The 17,722-nt window shown below is 45.6% G+C and overlaps 1 protein-coding gene across 4 annotated transcripts in view; it reads left to right on the top strand.

Annotated features, from left to right (window-relative positions):
* Positions 1–17,722, top strand: part of LOC138567454 (protein phosphatase inhibitor 2-like) — a 2,745,435-nt gene that overhangs the window by 958,891 nt on the left and 1,768,822 nt on the right. For all 4 annotated transcript variants that reach the window (XM_069645683.1, XM_069645676.1, XM_069645667.1 and 1 more), the window contains one exon: positions 11,585–11,689. In XM_069645683.1, coding sequence (XP_069501784.1) covers positions 11,585–11,689 — 105 coding nt within the window. The remainder of the gene's footprint in view (positions 1–11,584; positions 11,690–17,722) is intronic.

Raw genomic sequence — 17,722 nt, 5'->3', positions numbered from 1 at the left:
GTTTGATGATCATGTTGGTCAGTCCATCAAGCCCTGATGCTCTTGACGCATTCAAGCTCTTTATTGCGTCGGTAATGTCATCTAGATCCCAATCAAGGTGCCATGAGGGAGTCACTGCGGCACTTTTTGTTCTCCTTCCGTGATGTCTTTTCACCATACAGATCCATGAAGTATTTTGTCCAGCGTGCCTCCGGGACGTTTGCTATCATGGCGTAATGTGTCTGTGGCTTTGCATTCAGTGACCATAGTTGCCTTGTGTTATGGTTTCTTGTGGCATGCAGCATGCTCTCAGCATCGTCTTGCAGAATCATTGCTTTGTTGTTTTTCATCCAGGTTCTGTGTTGCTGCTTGGCCCACTTCACTTTTTTTAGCAAATCTCTTGAGTTCTCTTTCTTTAATGCGTTTATTACGTGTCTCAGGTCTTTCTTCTTTTGTACTACCTTGTGATTGTACGCATGTTGGTGTCTCTGCATTGTTTTTTTAGTTCTTTTCGTCTCTTTCCTGTATGGAAGTAGGAGCCACACATAGTTCAGTTTTTGTTTGTCCTCCAGGTTTGATTTGGACATTATGCTTGATAGCTTTCCCACTTTGTGCTGGCTGATCCTTAATCTGTTCATTCCTTCGTTTATCTCCATATCAGGTAGGGAACAGGTAAGTTTCTTCATGGACACGGTATTCAGAACTCTTTTCAATATGTAATGGTCGCTGTTAGGGTTTTTAAGGTTGGTAGCAAACTTTGTCTCTTGGTCTGGTCCTTTGGACATATAGAAATAGTCTATTATTGCAGTTTTACTAACTTTTGCCCAGGTTTCAATCATTCGACTTCCTGTAGTGTCCCAGCAGTCTGATCTGAGCAGTTGTCTATTAGCTATCTCTTTGTTCCTTTTTCTCGCACGGTTTTCTAGTGCAAGGCCGTTTAATTCGTTACCTTCCTTATGTATAAATGTATGTTTAAATCGCCACAGATTCTACATTCTGAGTCTGGGTGTTTGATCTTGGCTTGATCAATTGTTGTGAACACATTGTCTATGAAAGTTTCTTCTTTTGTCGCGATGGGGTTCCAGTATACGTTGAGAATGCACCATATTTGGTCTTTCTTGGCGTCTTTGTTGGAATTGGTCCAGGCTTGTATATTCCTTCATTTAAGTATAGTTGCTTGGACCCAGGGGTTGATGTTTTCCTACTCAATTATTTCTATGTTTGCTGTGCTCTTTATCATGGTCATGAGTCCTGCTGATGGCCGGCCCTTTTTCCTTTTTATCGCTGGGTTCATCAGTACAATGTATCCATCACATATGGGTTGTTCTGTCAGCCAGTATTCTTGTATACAGACAATGTCTCCGCCATATAGCATTTGACCTGTTTCTCTAAAAAGATGGCTATGGCCGCGGGTATTCCAGGAGCATATTGCGAGTGATGTCTTCTTCGCATCCCTTAGTTGTTATCTTTGGTTGGTGTAGTGGTCCTGTTCACTTATGTCTGAATCTTCGAGTTGTCGCCATATTCCTTGTTTACTCCGCGATTCCTGCCACTTTTTCTGTATTTCTTTCTCTGTCGGTTCATGCCACTGTGCTTCTTTCTCTAGTCTTCTCCCCTCTGTCTCTCTTGATGTTTGCGCTGTCTCCTTGAGTGTATTGTGGATTTCATTTCTATGATTCCGATCTTTATTTTTCTGTTGCATCATTTCTTGAGTGTCAGGCTTCGATCTTTGTTCTCTATTCCTTGTTTCTTCCAGGTCTGGAGGCGCTAGGCTGAAACCCAGTTCTTTTAAAATCGTCCTGTTTCCAGTCATCCTTGTTAGTGCTTCTTTGTTGGTGAATTCAATTAAGACTTGATCTGTTGTTATTTCATCCAAGAATTCGATAATGTTGATGTCTTTAGTCGTTATTTCCTTCATATCCGGTACCGCATGTAGCAGTCTTAGTACATTTGTTCGATTCAGTATCAAGTTATCATTTTCTTCATTATTCTTTGCAGTTTTATCTTGTATTGCTGTTTTTTTACTTTTTCAAGTGGATCGATAAATATCGGCAATTGTGGTTTTATTTTCAGTTCTGGTTCCGGCAGTTCTCACTGTTCCTTCTTCTTCCTATTTTTCTCGACCAGGGTTTCATTTTCCTTGGGTCTACTTTTTCTGTAAGACTTTTCATTCCTTTCATCTGTTCTGTATTCTTCTTCAGAATCTTCTTGAGTGTATGTTGTATCCTGTGTTTCATCATTTGATATATCTTTGAGTGAAAAATAATATCCCGTGGACTCCTGCAGATGGATTTCCTCGTAGTTATCTAAGGTGATCATTGAGGCTTGGCTCATTTGAATGTGTGCCTCTTTTGATAGATCAATAATTTCATCTTCATGTATTGACATCTCCATCAGTTCTTCCATTAATCTTTCTTCTGAATCTCCTTCACATCTTGGGGGTTCTATTTTCTCCTTATTTTCATCCTTTTAGGAGATTAATGACGTTTTTGCCTTCTGGGCTTTGTTTTTGTTTTTTTCTGCGCTTTCTTTTTCTGGAATTCTTAGATTTCTCAGAAATGCTCGTGAGCCAGTTTTCCTTTGATTTTTCCCATTAGTGCCGTTTTTTTGTTTCTCTTCTTCAGCCTTCGTTTTATTTCCTTTGCTAAAGATGTCATAGTTTTCTGGTTTTTCTAAGTTTTTTTTTATCGGAATCACCGGTGGATTCAAAGGCTCAGTTAGATCGATTAGATTATTCACTGGGGTGTTGTATATTATTTTTTGTGCAGCCTGTTCCATCTCTTCAGCAGCATCGTTCTCTATCCTTTTTTGATCTTTATTGCTCAGCTGATTCTTTATTTTTCCTTTTGTCGTGTCTATCTTGGGCTGGTTTCTCTGAAAGTTTCTTTCAGTTATCATTGTGATCAGCGCATGCGTTAGATCTGATTTTTCAGCACGATCGCTTCTTGCAATATCAATCAGTCTTGTTTGCCATAAATGGCTGGCGGTTGCTTCTGTGTCTAGACGGTCCTGCAGTTTCTTCATATGCGTGTCTTGGTATGTTTGTTTTGAGTGTATTAATGCTAATAAGGTGGCTTGATCTTTTATTGTTTCAATTAGAGCTTCTTGCAATTTCATATATGGAATGAGAGATTGTGATGTTGTCGTGATTAACATGTTTTGGAGATCCAGCATCGATGTTGGTATTGATGCCATTTCATGGTTATGTCCTTTCTCGCATCCACATATGTTTGGTGTTGATGAATCTTCTGGGTAGAACGGTTTGTTGTTTTTTTTAGCTGAATCGTCTACAACGGGGTTGCCTTTGCTTGTCCTTTGCTGTCTTTCTTTGTATTCTCTCTCGATTGTTTTTCTGCTTTCTTGTGTATCTTGGGCATTGCTGTACTTCGCGTCTATTGTATTGGGAGGTTGTTTGTTGCCAAATACCTCTTTCCTTTTTTCATGGCTTTTCATAATATTTTCTATTTCAGTTATATCTAGCGATAGACGCACTGCCTTGGGGTTTACTTGTTGATCCGTTTTTGTTTGATGGCACTTGAGATTGTCTTCTACTCTCATAGAGTGATTGCCATTTTCTTCTTGCCTTTTTGGCTTTCTGCTGCTGGGTTAATTCATTTTCTTCATCCTCGTATGCTATCTGGTATTTCCATATTTCTTTTTCATGCTTCAGTTCCTTTGATATTGGCCCTCATTACGACCCAGGCGGTAAGTAATCGAAATTACCGCCATGGCGTAATGAGCGATAAGAGCGCCATATTACGACCCATCGCGCACGAGCATTACGCCATGGCGGTAACGTAAACTATGCCATGCCGTAAATAGCCCTTATCGGCCTCGTTAGCAGCGCAGGGTGACCTACCGCCACCCATCATTGCGCCGACCGTAGTCAGCGGTCACCGTAATTAGCGGTGACCGCAATTAGGCGAAACCGGAAATAGCGTAATCGCGGCGGAACGGGAAACAGCACAGCGGCCATCTTAAAAAACACAATCCATTGCCATCCTACCCAACCACACCACAACCAACCCTCAAACCCTGTCATTCCCATAACCCACCCATTTCCTCACCCAACCATGCCGAAAGTTGTGAAGAAGGCATGTGACAGGCAGCGGCAGGAGCGCTACAGTAGTGAGGAACTGCAAATGCTTGCAGACACGCTCCAGGAGAAGGCCGATGTTGTCTTCTCCACTGAGATGACCCGGCCAGCCATAGGCCGCAAAAAGGAGGTGTGGGAACTTGTGGCACAACGTGTCAGTGCTGTTGGAACCACCCCACGCACCTCCAAACAGTGCCGCAAGAGGTGGGACGACCTGCGGATCAGGGTCCGGGGCATTATGTCTGCCAACCGTAACCTGGCCCTGGGAACTGGCGGGGGAGCACACTCCCCACTGAAGATGCAGCCATGGGAGGAGACATGTGCCTCTCTGATTGGCATTGAGTGCATCGAAGGTGTCGGCGAGATGGAGAGAGGGGCCCCGACATCTGGAGACACAGGTAGGTGCCTCATATCCAGCCTTGCAAGACACCCTGATACACTTGCAAGTGACAATCACAATGTGGCAGACGCAACACATCAGCGGATGAGCCACACCCTGCGCACATGCAGCATGTACACTGTACAGTAGGCAGACACACACCTGCATGCAAAACCGAACCTAAAGGGAGGCAACCTGTATGTCACGGGCTACTAACTCCACCATCTATCCATTACACTCTTCACAATGCCTGCTCAATGTCTGCTGAACCATCAATAACAGTCACCCTCCTCTGCTCCACCACAGGCTCGCAATCGGACACTGGCAGGGACGACAGCACCAGCACCCCAGCCAAGAAGGCCAGGAAAGTGGGAGAAGGGAACCATGCATCCACCTCTGCTGGACCCAGGCCGAAACCACGCCAGGCTGAAGAAGCCAGGGCAGCAAAGTCCCCCGAGGAAGGGGTCGTGACAGCGCCTGCAGCCCAACAACACCCACTGTTGCCCACTGAGGGCAATGTGTCAGCAGGGAGCAGTACTGTTGGGGAGACTGCAGCCATCGCTGCCTGCTCCGATAGTGATGTGGAGGATGACACTGGACTTGCCCACAACACGCAACTTCACTCACCACACCTATCCCCAATCAGCCATCATGGAGATGACACCCAGGGCCAATCGCCTGCTAATTCATGGCCAGCAACTCCAAGCCCAGTGGGAGTTGGGGAAGATGGGAGTAGTCCCATTGGTCCCCCATTGGCACCCTCCATTGGGCCAGATTTCCAGCTGTCGCTGGAGCAGATTGCCAACAGGCAGGAAGTACTGGGCACACTCCTCACGCAGCATGTTGCAGAATGTGGAAGTGCCAGTGCAGCCATGGAGAGGAGTGCTGATGGCATCAGGTCTGCCATCCAAACTGCCAGCAGGGACATATGCACTGAACTTGCTGCAGTGCGGCAGATGATGAGCCAGCTCATCCAGACAATTGTGGACACATGCCGTACTGAGCAGCCCGGTACATCCTCAGCTGCAAGTTCAGCACAAGCCTCTCCCGTCCGCAGGTCATCCAGGACCCTGAGGAGCACAGGCAGGGGGGCCCCAGGTTCCGGGAGAGGGGGCAGTCAATAGTGTGCAAAACTATACACACTTCACCACGGGCACTGTCACATGTTTGCAGGGTGTTCAGGGGGGAGGGGGAGGGGGGAATTGGGTGTGTTGGAGTGTTCAGGGGGGAGGGGGAGGTGGGAATTGGGTGTGTTGGAGTGTTCAGGGGGGAGGGGGAGGGGGGAATTGGGTGTGTTGGAGTGTTCGGGGGGGGGGAGGGAGGAATTGGGTATGTTGGAGTGTTCAGGGGGGAGGGGGAGGGGTTCTGTTATACCTATTCAGAAGAACAATACACTTTTTCATTTCTCACAAACGAAATGTGTGGACATTGCTCATTGCGTATGTGTGCTTTATTGTATTACAGTCCACAGTGTTGACATACCAGACACACACAGTGCCCCAAGTGCCATCCATATGTTACACACACGCTGTGTGTGCTAGAAGTATCGGTCAATGACATTCTGACGCATTATATGCCCCTCCTGTGCATCGCTGCCTCCCTGAGGTGCTGCCCCATCCCCATCATCATCATCCCCATCATCAGGTGGTTGTGGTTCTGCGTCAGGGGGCAGAGGCACGTTTCGTCTGATGCACATATTGTGTAGCATGATACATGCCATGACGATCTTTGCAACCTTCTCATGGCGGTACAGGAGTGCCCCGCCAGACCTGCTGAGGCAGCGGAAACGTGCCTTCAGTAGGCCAAAAGCCTACTCTATCACCGCACGGGTACGTGCATGGGCACGGTTGTAGTCCTCCTCATGCTGGTTCGATGGGTTCCGCACTGGTGTGAGGAGCCACCTCTTCAGGGGATAGCCCACATCACCTGTAAAATGTGAGAAATGAATGTGTCAGGAACGAGATTGATTTGTGAACATGACGCACAACCATGCCTTGATTCCGACTGTTACTGTCCTCCAATTAGAGTTGTGCTAATGGATTTACACTGTGCAACCAGTATGTGTTCATGGCTCTCATGTACTGTTTTGCATGCAAAAACACAATGCAGGGGGGACGATTGCCTTGTGAATGGCCATCCACTGTGTCTGTTCAGGCCGTCATTCATGTGACCTTGCACGTGTCCTGTGAGCTTGAAGCTCACATGATAGCAACATTGATGTCTGGCTCATTATGAACCCAGTGAGCATTACTGGTGTCAATGGGGACAGTTTGTGGGTCTTGTAGTGGTGCATTGATGTTCCTGTCTGTCATGTGCCTCCTTTGTGCGCAGTTGTGGGGGACAGGCCTTTCAGTAGTTGGTGCATGATGACGTGCATGTTGGTGGTTTTCTTTAGGGTCAATGCGGTCACAATTTGCACAATGCACTTGCAGATGGTTGTGTCGTTTTTGGGATACACTTTCATTCACATGTTGGGATGATTAGTTCAGGCATAATGTGTACACTACTCTGTTGACGTCAGTGCTGCCACAGGGAATGATCTGGCTACTGCTAGTTGCACCCATGTGACGTATGCATCACCCCCCTGTATCTGCCAGATGAAATATGCATTGGTACGTCATTCAACACCCACTTTGCATTTCCATGCTCATGACATTAGACTCACCGAGTAGGTAGGATCTTGGGCCTGCATGTCGCTCCATGTAGCGTGGTATTGTGGAGTTCCGAAGGACCATTGAATCATGGTTTGATCCGGGGTATCTGGCAGAACAATGTGTGATGATCCTGTTGGAGTCACAGACCATTTGCACGTTGATTGAGTGGAAATGTTTACGGTTGCGGTACGGTACCTCCATGGCATGTGGGACCACCAATTCAACATGGGTGCAGTCAATGGCACCAATGCAACCAGGTATGCCGGCCAGTGCATGGAAACCCACTTTGGTGTTGGCAATCTCCTGGGCAGACCGTGGTAATGAGATGTGGTCATCTGTGTGCTTGAGGAGGGCATCGAGCACTTGCATCAGTGTACGCGAGAATAATGGTTGTGATATGCCATGCAAGTGCCCCACTGTGTGCTGGTAGGTGCCTGTGGCCAGGAAGTGGAGCACGGACACTACCTTCAGTAGGGGGGGGGGTGGCAGTGGGTGTTTCAATCATGCTGACGATGTCGTTGTGTATCATGTCCACAATGGTGGTGATGGTGTCCCGGTCCAGTCGGTACAGGGTGTGGATCTGCTCAGCGGTGAGGTTGAATGGGCTGGCTCTGATGCGTGGGATTGGGGGCTGCCTGCGTGGTGGCACTGGCTGTGCTGGTGGGGCTTGCTGGGCCTGCCTTTCCCTCCTTCTCCTCCTGTGTCTCCTCTGTGCAGCCTGTTGTTGTTGTTGTTGTTGTTGTTGTTGTTGTAGTTGCTGTTGTAGCACTCGCATTGCTATCAGGTCCTCCAGCCCCAACATTGCTAGTCCTATTGGTATCATTGTGGAGTGTGACTGGGTGTGGGAAGGGGTGGGGTGTGCTCTTTTTGTACTTCCTGAGTCTGTATTGCCTTCACCTGTGCTGTTTCTGTGCACCTGTGGCAGCTGCATTCACTTTACATGGCCCTTTACGGTTGGTTCGCGATGGCGTAATTAGCACCATGGCGGTAAGGTACTTAACGGGCTGGGTGATGGCGTTAGGGGCATGTCCGCTTGGGTCGGCATTCGCGTACCTTTCCGCCATGGCGCTAAGTACGGTGTGGATGTTCGCGCGCGCCCTTGGCGCAGTCAGCGGCAGCGTTAGCTACGATGCCGCTAATGACATCGTAGTTTACGGTCACGGGTCGTAATCGGCCCTAGCGGAAGACGATGGCGGTAATCGTTTACCGCCATCGTTTTTCGCTTTGCGCCAGGGTCGTAATGAGGGCCATTGTATTAGTTTCGCTTTTTTGTTTGTCGCTTTTTGTGTCTATTTCAGTCGCATTGCCTTTTTTCATTGGCTTATTTTGTTCGTCAGTTGTTCTGGGGATAGTGTTATTCTCTATATTCTTGTGTTCTGTCGCCATTTCCTCTCTCGTCTCATTCCCATCACTTTTTTCCGCTGTATTTACTTCATCCTGTTCCACGTCCTTAGTTTTTTGATGACTTAGAGCGCTGTCATTTTTTTCTGGTGATGCCGGTAGAGGTAGGGTTTTCTCTAACTTATTGTGTGGGCTGTTGTCATCATGTTCCTTTGATGAATCCTTTTCCAACTCCTTGCCACATGAATTTGATGGTTCAATGTGTTTCATGTCTATGCTTCCACCTTCCTTTAGAGTTTCGCCATTATCTGTTGTTCGATGATCGCTTTCTGCTGCGCTGTTTGAGCCCAGCTTCTTTGGGCCTTTGATCTTGGTATTGGGAGTGCCCATGTTCTTTGTCTGAAATCTTGTTTGTGGTGGAGTCATTTCCGAATTTGGCGTTGGTCGAGATGCTATTTTGTATGCTCCTAGTTATTTTCAAGGTGCGGTACAGACCACAGTCTCTACCAGGGGACCTGTATGCTGGATGGTCGAGTATACCGGTACAGGCTTGCGCGCTGCTTGTGGATGCTATTTGAAAAAATGGTGGATCAAAGGCCAAAAGGCACGCAGTCTCCACCAGTATGCAAGCGTAGCAGTTAGCAGTCTAAGTTAGTGCTAGCACGCACTTAATGTATGTCCCGCTTGGGGTACGGTGGATCAAAGGCCAGGGGGCCCACAGTCTCCACCAGTATGCAGGTGTAGATGTTAGCAGTCTGAGTTAGTGCTAGCACGCACTTGATGTATGTCCTGCTTGGAGTACGGTGGATCAAAGGCCAAGGGGTCCGCAGTCCCCACCGATATGCAGGTATGTTTCTTGGCTGGTTGGGGTGAGTAAAATCCGCTCGTGAAAGTGAGCTCCGTTTGAGGAGCTGTGGATCAAGGGCCAAACGAGCCTTCTCCTCTTCAGGAGTAGGTTGTGTTTTTTTTTTTTAAATTCTCCAATTCTCCAATTCTTCGCACCTGTTTAGCAGGTGCGAAGAATTGGAGATTGCTAGATGCCAGCAGTCCTGCCTATGTTACTGATCTCAGAGGTGCAGGTTCTGCGTTTTTGCACTAATGTTTCTCACGTGCCTTTATGCTTTAAATTGTGTAGTTCGTGAGTTCCGATGATTGCATTCAATTCTAGCACTCGTCGGTATCAGCCGCAAAAGGACGTGCAGCATATATGCGGTTCATTAGGATGACATTATAGGCTCTATGTGTTTCCAACCGCCTCTTGGAGTGAGTTGTGATGTTTATCAAGAAATGTGTGTTTTCCTACCCCCGGCGCCGGCCTCCAGGCAAACAGCGAAAACAGCAGCGTGCCCTTCACTTGCTGTGGGCTTAACCCATTGTCATAATGTATTGGGTGTGATGCAAGGTGGATTCTGCACATGTAAAGACTGGCACTTGGGGAGGAGACTAGAATTGGGGCCCTCTCAACTGCCACCATCCCCCTCTTAGGCTGGACTGGCTCTGGGGTCCATGCTGATAGGCCTCTGACCCCAGGCTGATACGGGTTTCCTACGCCTTCGTGACAGGGTCAGGACTCAGATGCCAGCGTTAACGCTCTCTTTAGGTAATGCTTGGAGAGTCTTTGAACTGTAAAAAATCTGCAGAATAGATAGTACCCATTAGAATAACAAGTTATATATTTTACGCGTAACTTTGGTTCCGAAGGATTCGTTGTCTGCAGATTCTTTATTGGCAGCCTCCCTGCCCTCAGTCACTGCTGAATGTTCTTATGGCCACCTGTGGCAGGTTGTGGCGGGTGGTTGCAGTTATACTCTGGTAGCCGTCACCTTCGGTAGATGTCGCAAGGTGTCCACATAGTTCTGCAGTTGTGAATAGTGCCATATTATCTCTCCGGGCCCCAATCCACTTATTTGGTAAAATTGGAAGAGCATGCAACAGTGACCTTGGAAGAGCATGCAACAATGACCGCTGTAAGATCTAAGTGTCATATAAACACTAAAGAAATGGGAACATTTTGTTCTGCCTGTAGAGGCTTAAGGGGCTTCATGCTGCAGTGTTGAACTATTCACAAGTGTCCTCTCTATTCACAGACTTCCTTGTACAGAACAGTGATGCATTCACACTGCGCATATGTCCGAAATGTATTATGTTTGATGTTTGATCGTATATGTTTAATTGTGTTCTAAGTCAGCCTGACACATGTTTCGAGCAACTGCTCTTCTTCTGAGGCTTGTGTGCTCTTCTATTCAGTCCCGTATCTATTAATATTAAAGGTAAGAGTAGAGTTGAACTTCCCGTTATCTATATCTCCTCGCAATTGCAGTAAAGTAGATGTCTGAACAACGGCCTTACGGCAATGCACTCTTACCTATAATACTAATAGATACGTGACTGAATAGAAGAGCACACAAGCCCCAGAAGAAGAGCAGTTGCTCGAAACGTATCAGGCTGACTTGGAACTAAAGCAAACATATGCGACCAAGCATCAAATATAAGACATTTTGGACATATGCGCAGTGTGAATGCATCAAATTTGATCTTACTTTATTTTATTTTTTTACTTCATGTTTCATTATACTATTTTAGTATATGTGTAAAGTTTATTAGGTAAACTGTATCACATTAAATAATGTATGTATTTATTTATTTAATGCATCATTGTTTATATTGGTTACTCAATGTTGTGATTTGAGCAGTAAACCCCACAAAATTGGTTACACTCACCTGCTGCGATTTGTCTGTGACCAAATGCATGCCTAAATTGGCATATTACTGGACTTTATAAGCGCTTGGGTCTCCAGTCTTTCCTGCTCCCGTGTTTCTTCTTGTACAGAACATGATTTGTAATCAGGTACTAGGGTGCTGAATGTTCATGGACAAGGCCTCCAAACTCTAATCTAGCTATAACGTCAAGTTCACTTATATCATGAGACTTAACAAAATGCTGAAAAAGGAGAGACAGGTGTATTAGGCCATGCCTCTTTCATGGCACTTTAGCGACCTCCAGCATTTTCATCCCACTTAAAGCACTGTGTTACAGCTAAAAGAGGGAACAACAATTAACCTGGTATTTGCCTTTCAGTGAAACTGTGTGGAATATGCCTTTCGCCATTCTGATACAGGGTGTGTATTCAGCAGGAAATCGCAAAGATGGGACGAGATGAACATTATTGCCACGTACCACCCGCCAGATAAGGATTACGGTCTCATGAAGGTGGACGAGCCCAGCACACCATTCCACAGGTACCCTGTCTACATATATCTACACAAATCCGAAAACACAAGCTTTCAATGAGCCACATCCAGATAAGACAACACAGGGAAGCACATTCAGACAGATACACTTACAAATTAAATTGGGTTCTTATATGGCGCTTCGGAATCAGGTTTCGAGGCCATGCTGCTCTGTATTATCTTGCTTCCAAGTGAAGCGTGTTGCACCTGAGCGATCCTTCTGGCCCATATACACACAGCAAAGCAGACAGAAATGCACCGAAACATAGAAGAACACGCAAAGGCAAGACAACTCAGTGAATGCTTACAACAAGGCAGATAGAAGTGCATACACATAGAATAAAAGACAGAAATGCACCAATACATAAAGGATTACACCTAGAAAACATAGCAAACACTGTCCCAGACAAAGGCAGATACACATAACAGTACCCACAGACAGCAATTGGAACTATTAAATCACCAACCCCGTTGTCGTTTCATGCTCTATCCTCTCACCCTCACACTGCAGTTTGAAGCGGTTTGCTCCGTATGTTATGTTATGTTATTTTGCATTTATATAGCGCCTTATGTACCATGGATATGATCTCAAGGCGCTGGTAGGTTGAACGCCCATTGGAACCGAAGTTCAAGTCAGTATAGAGACACAGACAGCAATTGGAAATATTAAATCACCAACCCCGTTGTCGTTTCATGCTCTATCCTCTCACCCTCACACTGCAGTTTGAAGCGGTTTGCTCCGTATGTTATGTTATGTTATTTTGCATTTATATAGCGCCTTATGTACCATGGATATGATCTCAAGGCGCTGGTAGGTTGAACGCCCTTTGGAACCGAAGTTCAAGTCAGTATAGAGAGAGAGAGTCATAAGGTGCGTGTGAGCACCGGATATGTGTGCAGCAGGTGTTGCATTCCTGGGATAGCTGGTTCTTAGCGGTAGGTGTGGTGGTTGGGAGATCAAGAGTATGTGTTCGTTCTGGCAGGTTGTTATCCAGATCGATTCTGGCTGCGTTAGGCCTGAGGAGAACGCTTGGCTGGAGGGTGTGTAACCAGCTGTGTTTAGTTAGGATGATGGGGATTATGAGGCAAGTGATGGTATGGGAACAGCTATACCGAATGGTGTCATAGTATCGCTGTGTTCTGGTTGAGTGGTGGTGTAAAGAAGAGAGTAAGCATGGAGATGTGATATGGTGGTTTGCCTTAGGTGCTTGAGATCGAGCGCATTCCAACCGTTCCATGCACTCCAAAAATGTTCCATGCACTCCAAACCGTTCCATTCACTCCGTTTTATGCCCTCGAACCATTCTATGCACTCCAACCATTCTCTGCGCTCCAACCATTCTATGCACTCCAACCATTCTATGTACTACTGTCGTTTTATGCACTTCGGATCGTTCCATGCTCTCGAATCATTTGTGTAAGTGTCCACTTCGTGCCCTCTATCTGTTCCGTGCATTCCATCCGTTGTATGTACTCGCATGTAGGCATTACAACACGCCCAACACGTGATGAGGCCCTATAACTATAGTGATCATGCCACTGTTACCTTGCAATACACATTGAGGCAAAGGCAGGTTAAGGTCCATAAAGGGACAGCTATTGAAGTTAATTATGTGGGAAATGTTATTAAGGGTCACACAGAAACATCTCTAAAGCTAAAATGTCGATTCAGGGAAGTGTGACCGCTCTGCTCTTTAATATTAACCATATGACCAGTGAAGAGATAGAAGAGTGGATTATGGATTACACAATGGAGTATACTGGGGCCCAGATTGTGTGCAAAGGTAAAACGTCAAAGGTATATGACTGTGTCATTAGGTATAAGAAACGTGAAATGAGGTGAGAACTACGTAGGATAAAGATGAGTGGTATGTCTGGACAAATAGTAATTGTTGCTGCAAAATATATGGGCACTTCATCTGTTGGTGGAAAAATGAGAGGAAATTAAAAAAATGGCAGTGGATGATTTCAACAATGAAGATGAAGAATTGCTGTGATATTTGGCATTTATTGGGGAAGGCTAAAGGGGATAAGAAACGGCAAATAGTTAATCCCATAAGGGCCCTACAATGGGTCAAATATCTTAATAAAACTTCAGGGAACGTTGATCTATCAACCACTTAAAGGGTGACGAGTGGTACTTTTAAAAGTGAGTTTATGATCAATGGAAGGGAAATAATCTGTACAATTACGAATCTGAAGTCTTCACATAACCCTGGCCCAAATGTCTTGGCAAACATAGTTGTAAAGCAAGAAACGGAAATTTGAGCACCGATAATGTGTAGACTGTTTGAGAAAGTGTTGTGAGTGGTCAGATTCCTAAAGCATGGTAAACTGCCACTCTGATAACAGTATATAAGAAGGTAGATATAAGAGACCTTGGACATTATAGGCTTCTTTCTATGCAGAATATCACTGGGAAATTGTTTGCATCCTTGCTTTTGCAAAGAATGCATGCTTGGGTGGTGCAGAATACTATACTAGATAGATTTCAATCCGGTTTTAGAGCAGGATATTCTACAGTGGTTAACATAAGGACATTGGATATGTTGATTGAAAGAACTTGTACCAATGGCAACCCTAGTCTTTATGTTTTATATATTGACTTTAAAGAAGCTTTTGATTCTGCTAACAGAACCTATTTATGGCATAAATTGGCCGAGATGGGTTCTCCAAATTGTATTCATTATTTTGTTAGATTATTGCATGAGGATAATGTGGTGCAGGTGAGGTTGGATGGAGAAGGGGCCTTTAGCGGCCCTGTTAAGGTTATGAGAGGTGTGAAACAGGGCTGTGTCCTGGCCCCTTTATTATTTAACATCTACCTTTCAGATTTACTTGGGACCCTGCGTAGTGCGGGAGGCTACCCCCTGAAGATCGATGGGGTTGCCTGCCCAGTCATAGCATATGCCGATGTACTGGTCATTCTGGAGTATACTTTTATGGGGTTAAAAATATCTGCATCAGTGCTATGGGCCTATGCTCAACATAACAATATGATTATTAATATGAGTAAGACTCTAGTCATCTTTTATGGGGAAAAATGTATCCCCAGACCAGTATTAAGAATCAAAGGAGGCCAAAAGGGCCGGTAGGGCCCTTTCCTTGGAAGCAAGATGACGCGGAGCAACACAGGTTCGATCCCCAGGTCCGCGCTTAGAAACCTCTGGTTATTAAGCACGTTATAAATAACCAATTACAATTACATATTGACTATACCAATCAATATAAATATTGAGGGGTTACTATGGAGACACTGAAGATATTCAGTGGATATATTAAAGCATGTGTTATGAAGGCTAATCAACTAATATCATTGCTTATGCAATATGTTTTGAAGAGTGGTGGCTTTTCACTGATGAGGGGAAGAATGTTATATCTTCAATGTTTTATTCCAGCTGTGATTTATGTATTAGAGGCCATAACTATTGTAAGCTGGGCAGCCAAAACCGAAAGCACCTATCGAAGGAGGATTTTGGGTCTTCCTCAATGTATTCCTGTTAGAATAATCAGATTGGCATTGGGGCTCTGGTCTATGAAGTCTATAGTGATGCTAAAACGAGCATTATTATATGCAAATGCTATGACTGCATCAACAGATTCTCTTCTCTATTCTATTGGTAAGGAAATGGGAGGACAAAAAGATTGGTCTGCTTATGTGATGCAAACCAAGCAAGATTTTGGAAATATTGGTTGGACTCTAAATTGGAATTGAACTTACCATGATATCGAACAATGTATAACAAGAACGATAGAACAATGGACTGAGTCAATCAGTTTTAACGCTTATGCACTTTAAAATCTTAGGCATTTTTATCATATATGAACTACATGTTTAAGAAACCTCAGAATTATTTGATCTTAATCCCTTTGAAAGATCTGAGAAGATTTATAATGCAATTACGATTGATTTATCTGCCTGTTCTGACCATATTGGTCCCTAGGCTGAAAATCCCTGAGCATGAAAGAACCTGTCGAATTTGTAAAAGATCTAGAGATGGTTAAACATTTGTTAACTGAATGCTGTTAAGACGGATTTCTGAACTCTCACCTGGTCGGTAGAGGTTCAGAAGGCCAGCCTAGTTTCTTGGAACGGGGTAACCTTCTGGACAAGGCATTGGCGACAGTCAAGACTAGGTCTCAGGAGGGGTGAGGGTGATTGAAAGCCCACAATGAGCACACACAGTAAACAACACTACAAATTACTCTGTCAAGTGTATATCAAAAATATATATACATTTATTAAAGGCCTTTTAACATTAACACAAAGCAAATTTCAGCAGCAGTACTTAAACCAACACAACACTACTATAAAACATATATACAATGACCAATAACCTAAATGGAATAACACACAGTAAGAGTCCACAACCTGTGAAAAAAGGGAGCATTCAGTGCAAATGTACTTTAGGTAGTCATTCACTTATCAAACCCTAACTGGGAGGCCGTGCAATCCCTAAGAAGAGTGGAGCCTTGTGCTCAAATGTACTGTCGGGTGCTGGTGCACGCTGGTGTCTCTTGCAGGGACTGAAGCTGCTCAGGAAGGTGGGTGAGGCAGTGAAGAATAAGTTCCCACTATTTGAGAGGGTCTCCCCAAGAGGGCAGAACAGGATCCAAGAGTTGGGAATAGGACGGTAGCACAGGCTACCTCAAGAAAGGTGGGCCTCAGGAGACACTTGTGTGTAAAAATGGATGCATCAGGGGACACTGGTAAGGGTTGCAAGTACTCACCGACCCTCAGCACATTCCGGACAAAACTTTAGCAGTCACAGGTTCAAATCCTGCAGTTGTGCGGTTCTGCGGCTTTCAGCGGCTGCAAAACAGGGATGATTCTGTGGCGGGACAGTGGCGATTTCTCCGCTCCTGGTGAAGGGATCAGGCCGATTCCGCTGCAGCTCATCTCAGGGCACAGGGGGGTGCACAACAGCAAGGCAACTGCAAAGTTCACCTCCACGGCTGGGCGACACGATGACCGTGTGCACTCAGGTTCGAGTGTACTCTCCTAATTCTCCTAATTCCAGACCTGTGAATGCCAAGTGTACGAAATTCAGTAGGAGAGTGCCTTGTACCCAGAGCTTACAATCTACTAAGTCTCAAGTGTCAACTCAGAAGGAGGCAGTACTAGAGCAAAGGTCTCATGCAAGCTGGTCAGTTCGCTGGTTGGCCCAGGAACACTTCCGAGAAGGCTTGTTTTTAGGTTAAGTTGGAGGTGGCGAGAAAAGTTGGTCCCACTATACTAATGGGTCGATACGCTTTTGCAGACCTAAGTTCTATGGGAAACAGGGGGGTCCATCGGGACAACAGCAGGCTGAAGGTGCCAAACCTTCCAGCTGGTCACTAGTGTTTCCTCAACACTGCTTCATAGTTTCAGGAGACTTGGCTCCTATCCTAAGTTATCTAGAATCTCTGTTGCGCCAAAAGGAAGAGGACCCAATGAGAGATCTGCTCACATACAGCCATCCCAGATGTGGACCAATCACAGACCACGGTGGTCCCAGTCATTCCCAGCACAACACACTATCTGGCACCCAGGATGTCTATTGGAACTAGACAATCCAGCCCACATCCTGGAGGCACGCACACAAGGCATGCAGAAGTCTGCGAAAGCTCCGGTTTGCGCCGGGGTCTGCATGACCAAATAAGGACTTTGCCGGGTCTGCTCGACCTGGGGAAGGCAAAGGGAAAGATGGCCAAAGGACAAAACAAAGAACCTTGTGGCATGGCCAATTTGGGCACAGGCCACTATCCTGGGCCAACTGCAGTAAATGCGGTATGGACCGTAGGAAAGGGTTCAAAATAAATGCAAAGTATCAGCTGCCACCAGCTCTGTCCAAGGCACATCTGTACTTCCACTGAAAAATCCTTTTAGGGTTTCTAGGACCTTAAAAATGAAAGGTAGACCCCAGCGCACTGTACTGTAAGGTACTTTGTGCACTGATAGTACTGACTGTCTTTAAGGGCATGTCGGTTTCCCCATTACAAAGTGAGCGAAAACCCAGCGGAGTGCAGCAGAGCACTTTATAGAGTTTGGTTGGTAGTGGA

Source organism: Ambystoma mexicanum, chromosome 1p (genome assembly GCF_040938575.1).
Source record: "Ambystoma mexicanum isolate Mex_15411 chromosome 1p, UKY_AmexF1_1, whole genome shotgun sequence".
NCBI lineage: Eukaryota > Metazoa > Chordata > Amphibia > Caudata > Ambystomatidae > Ambystoma > Ambystoma mexicanum.
This window is presented reverse-complemented; position numbering and strand designations above follow the sequence as displayed.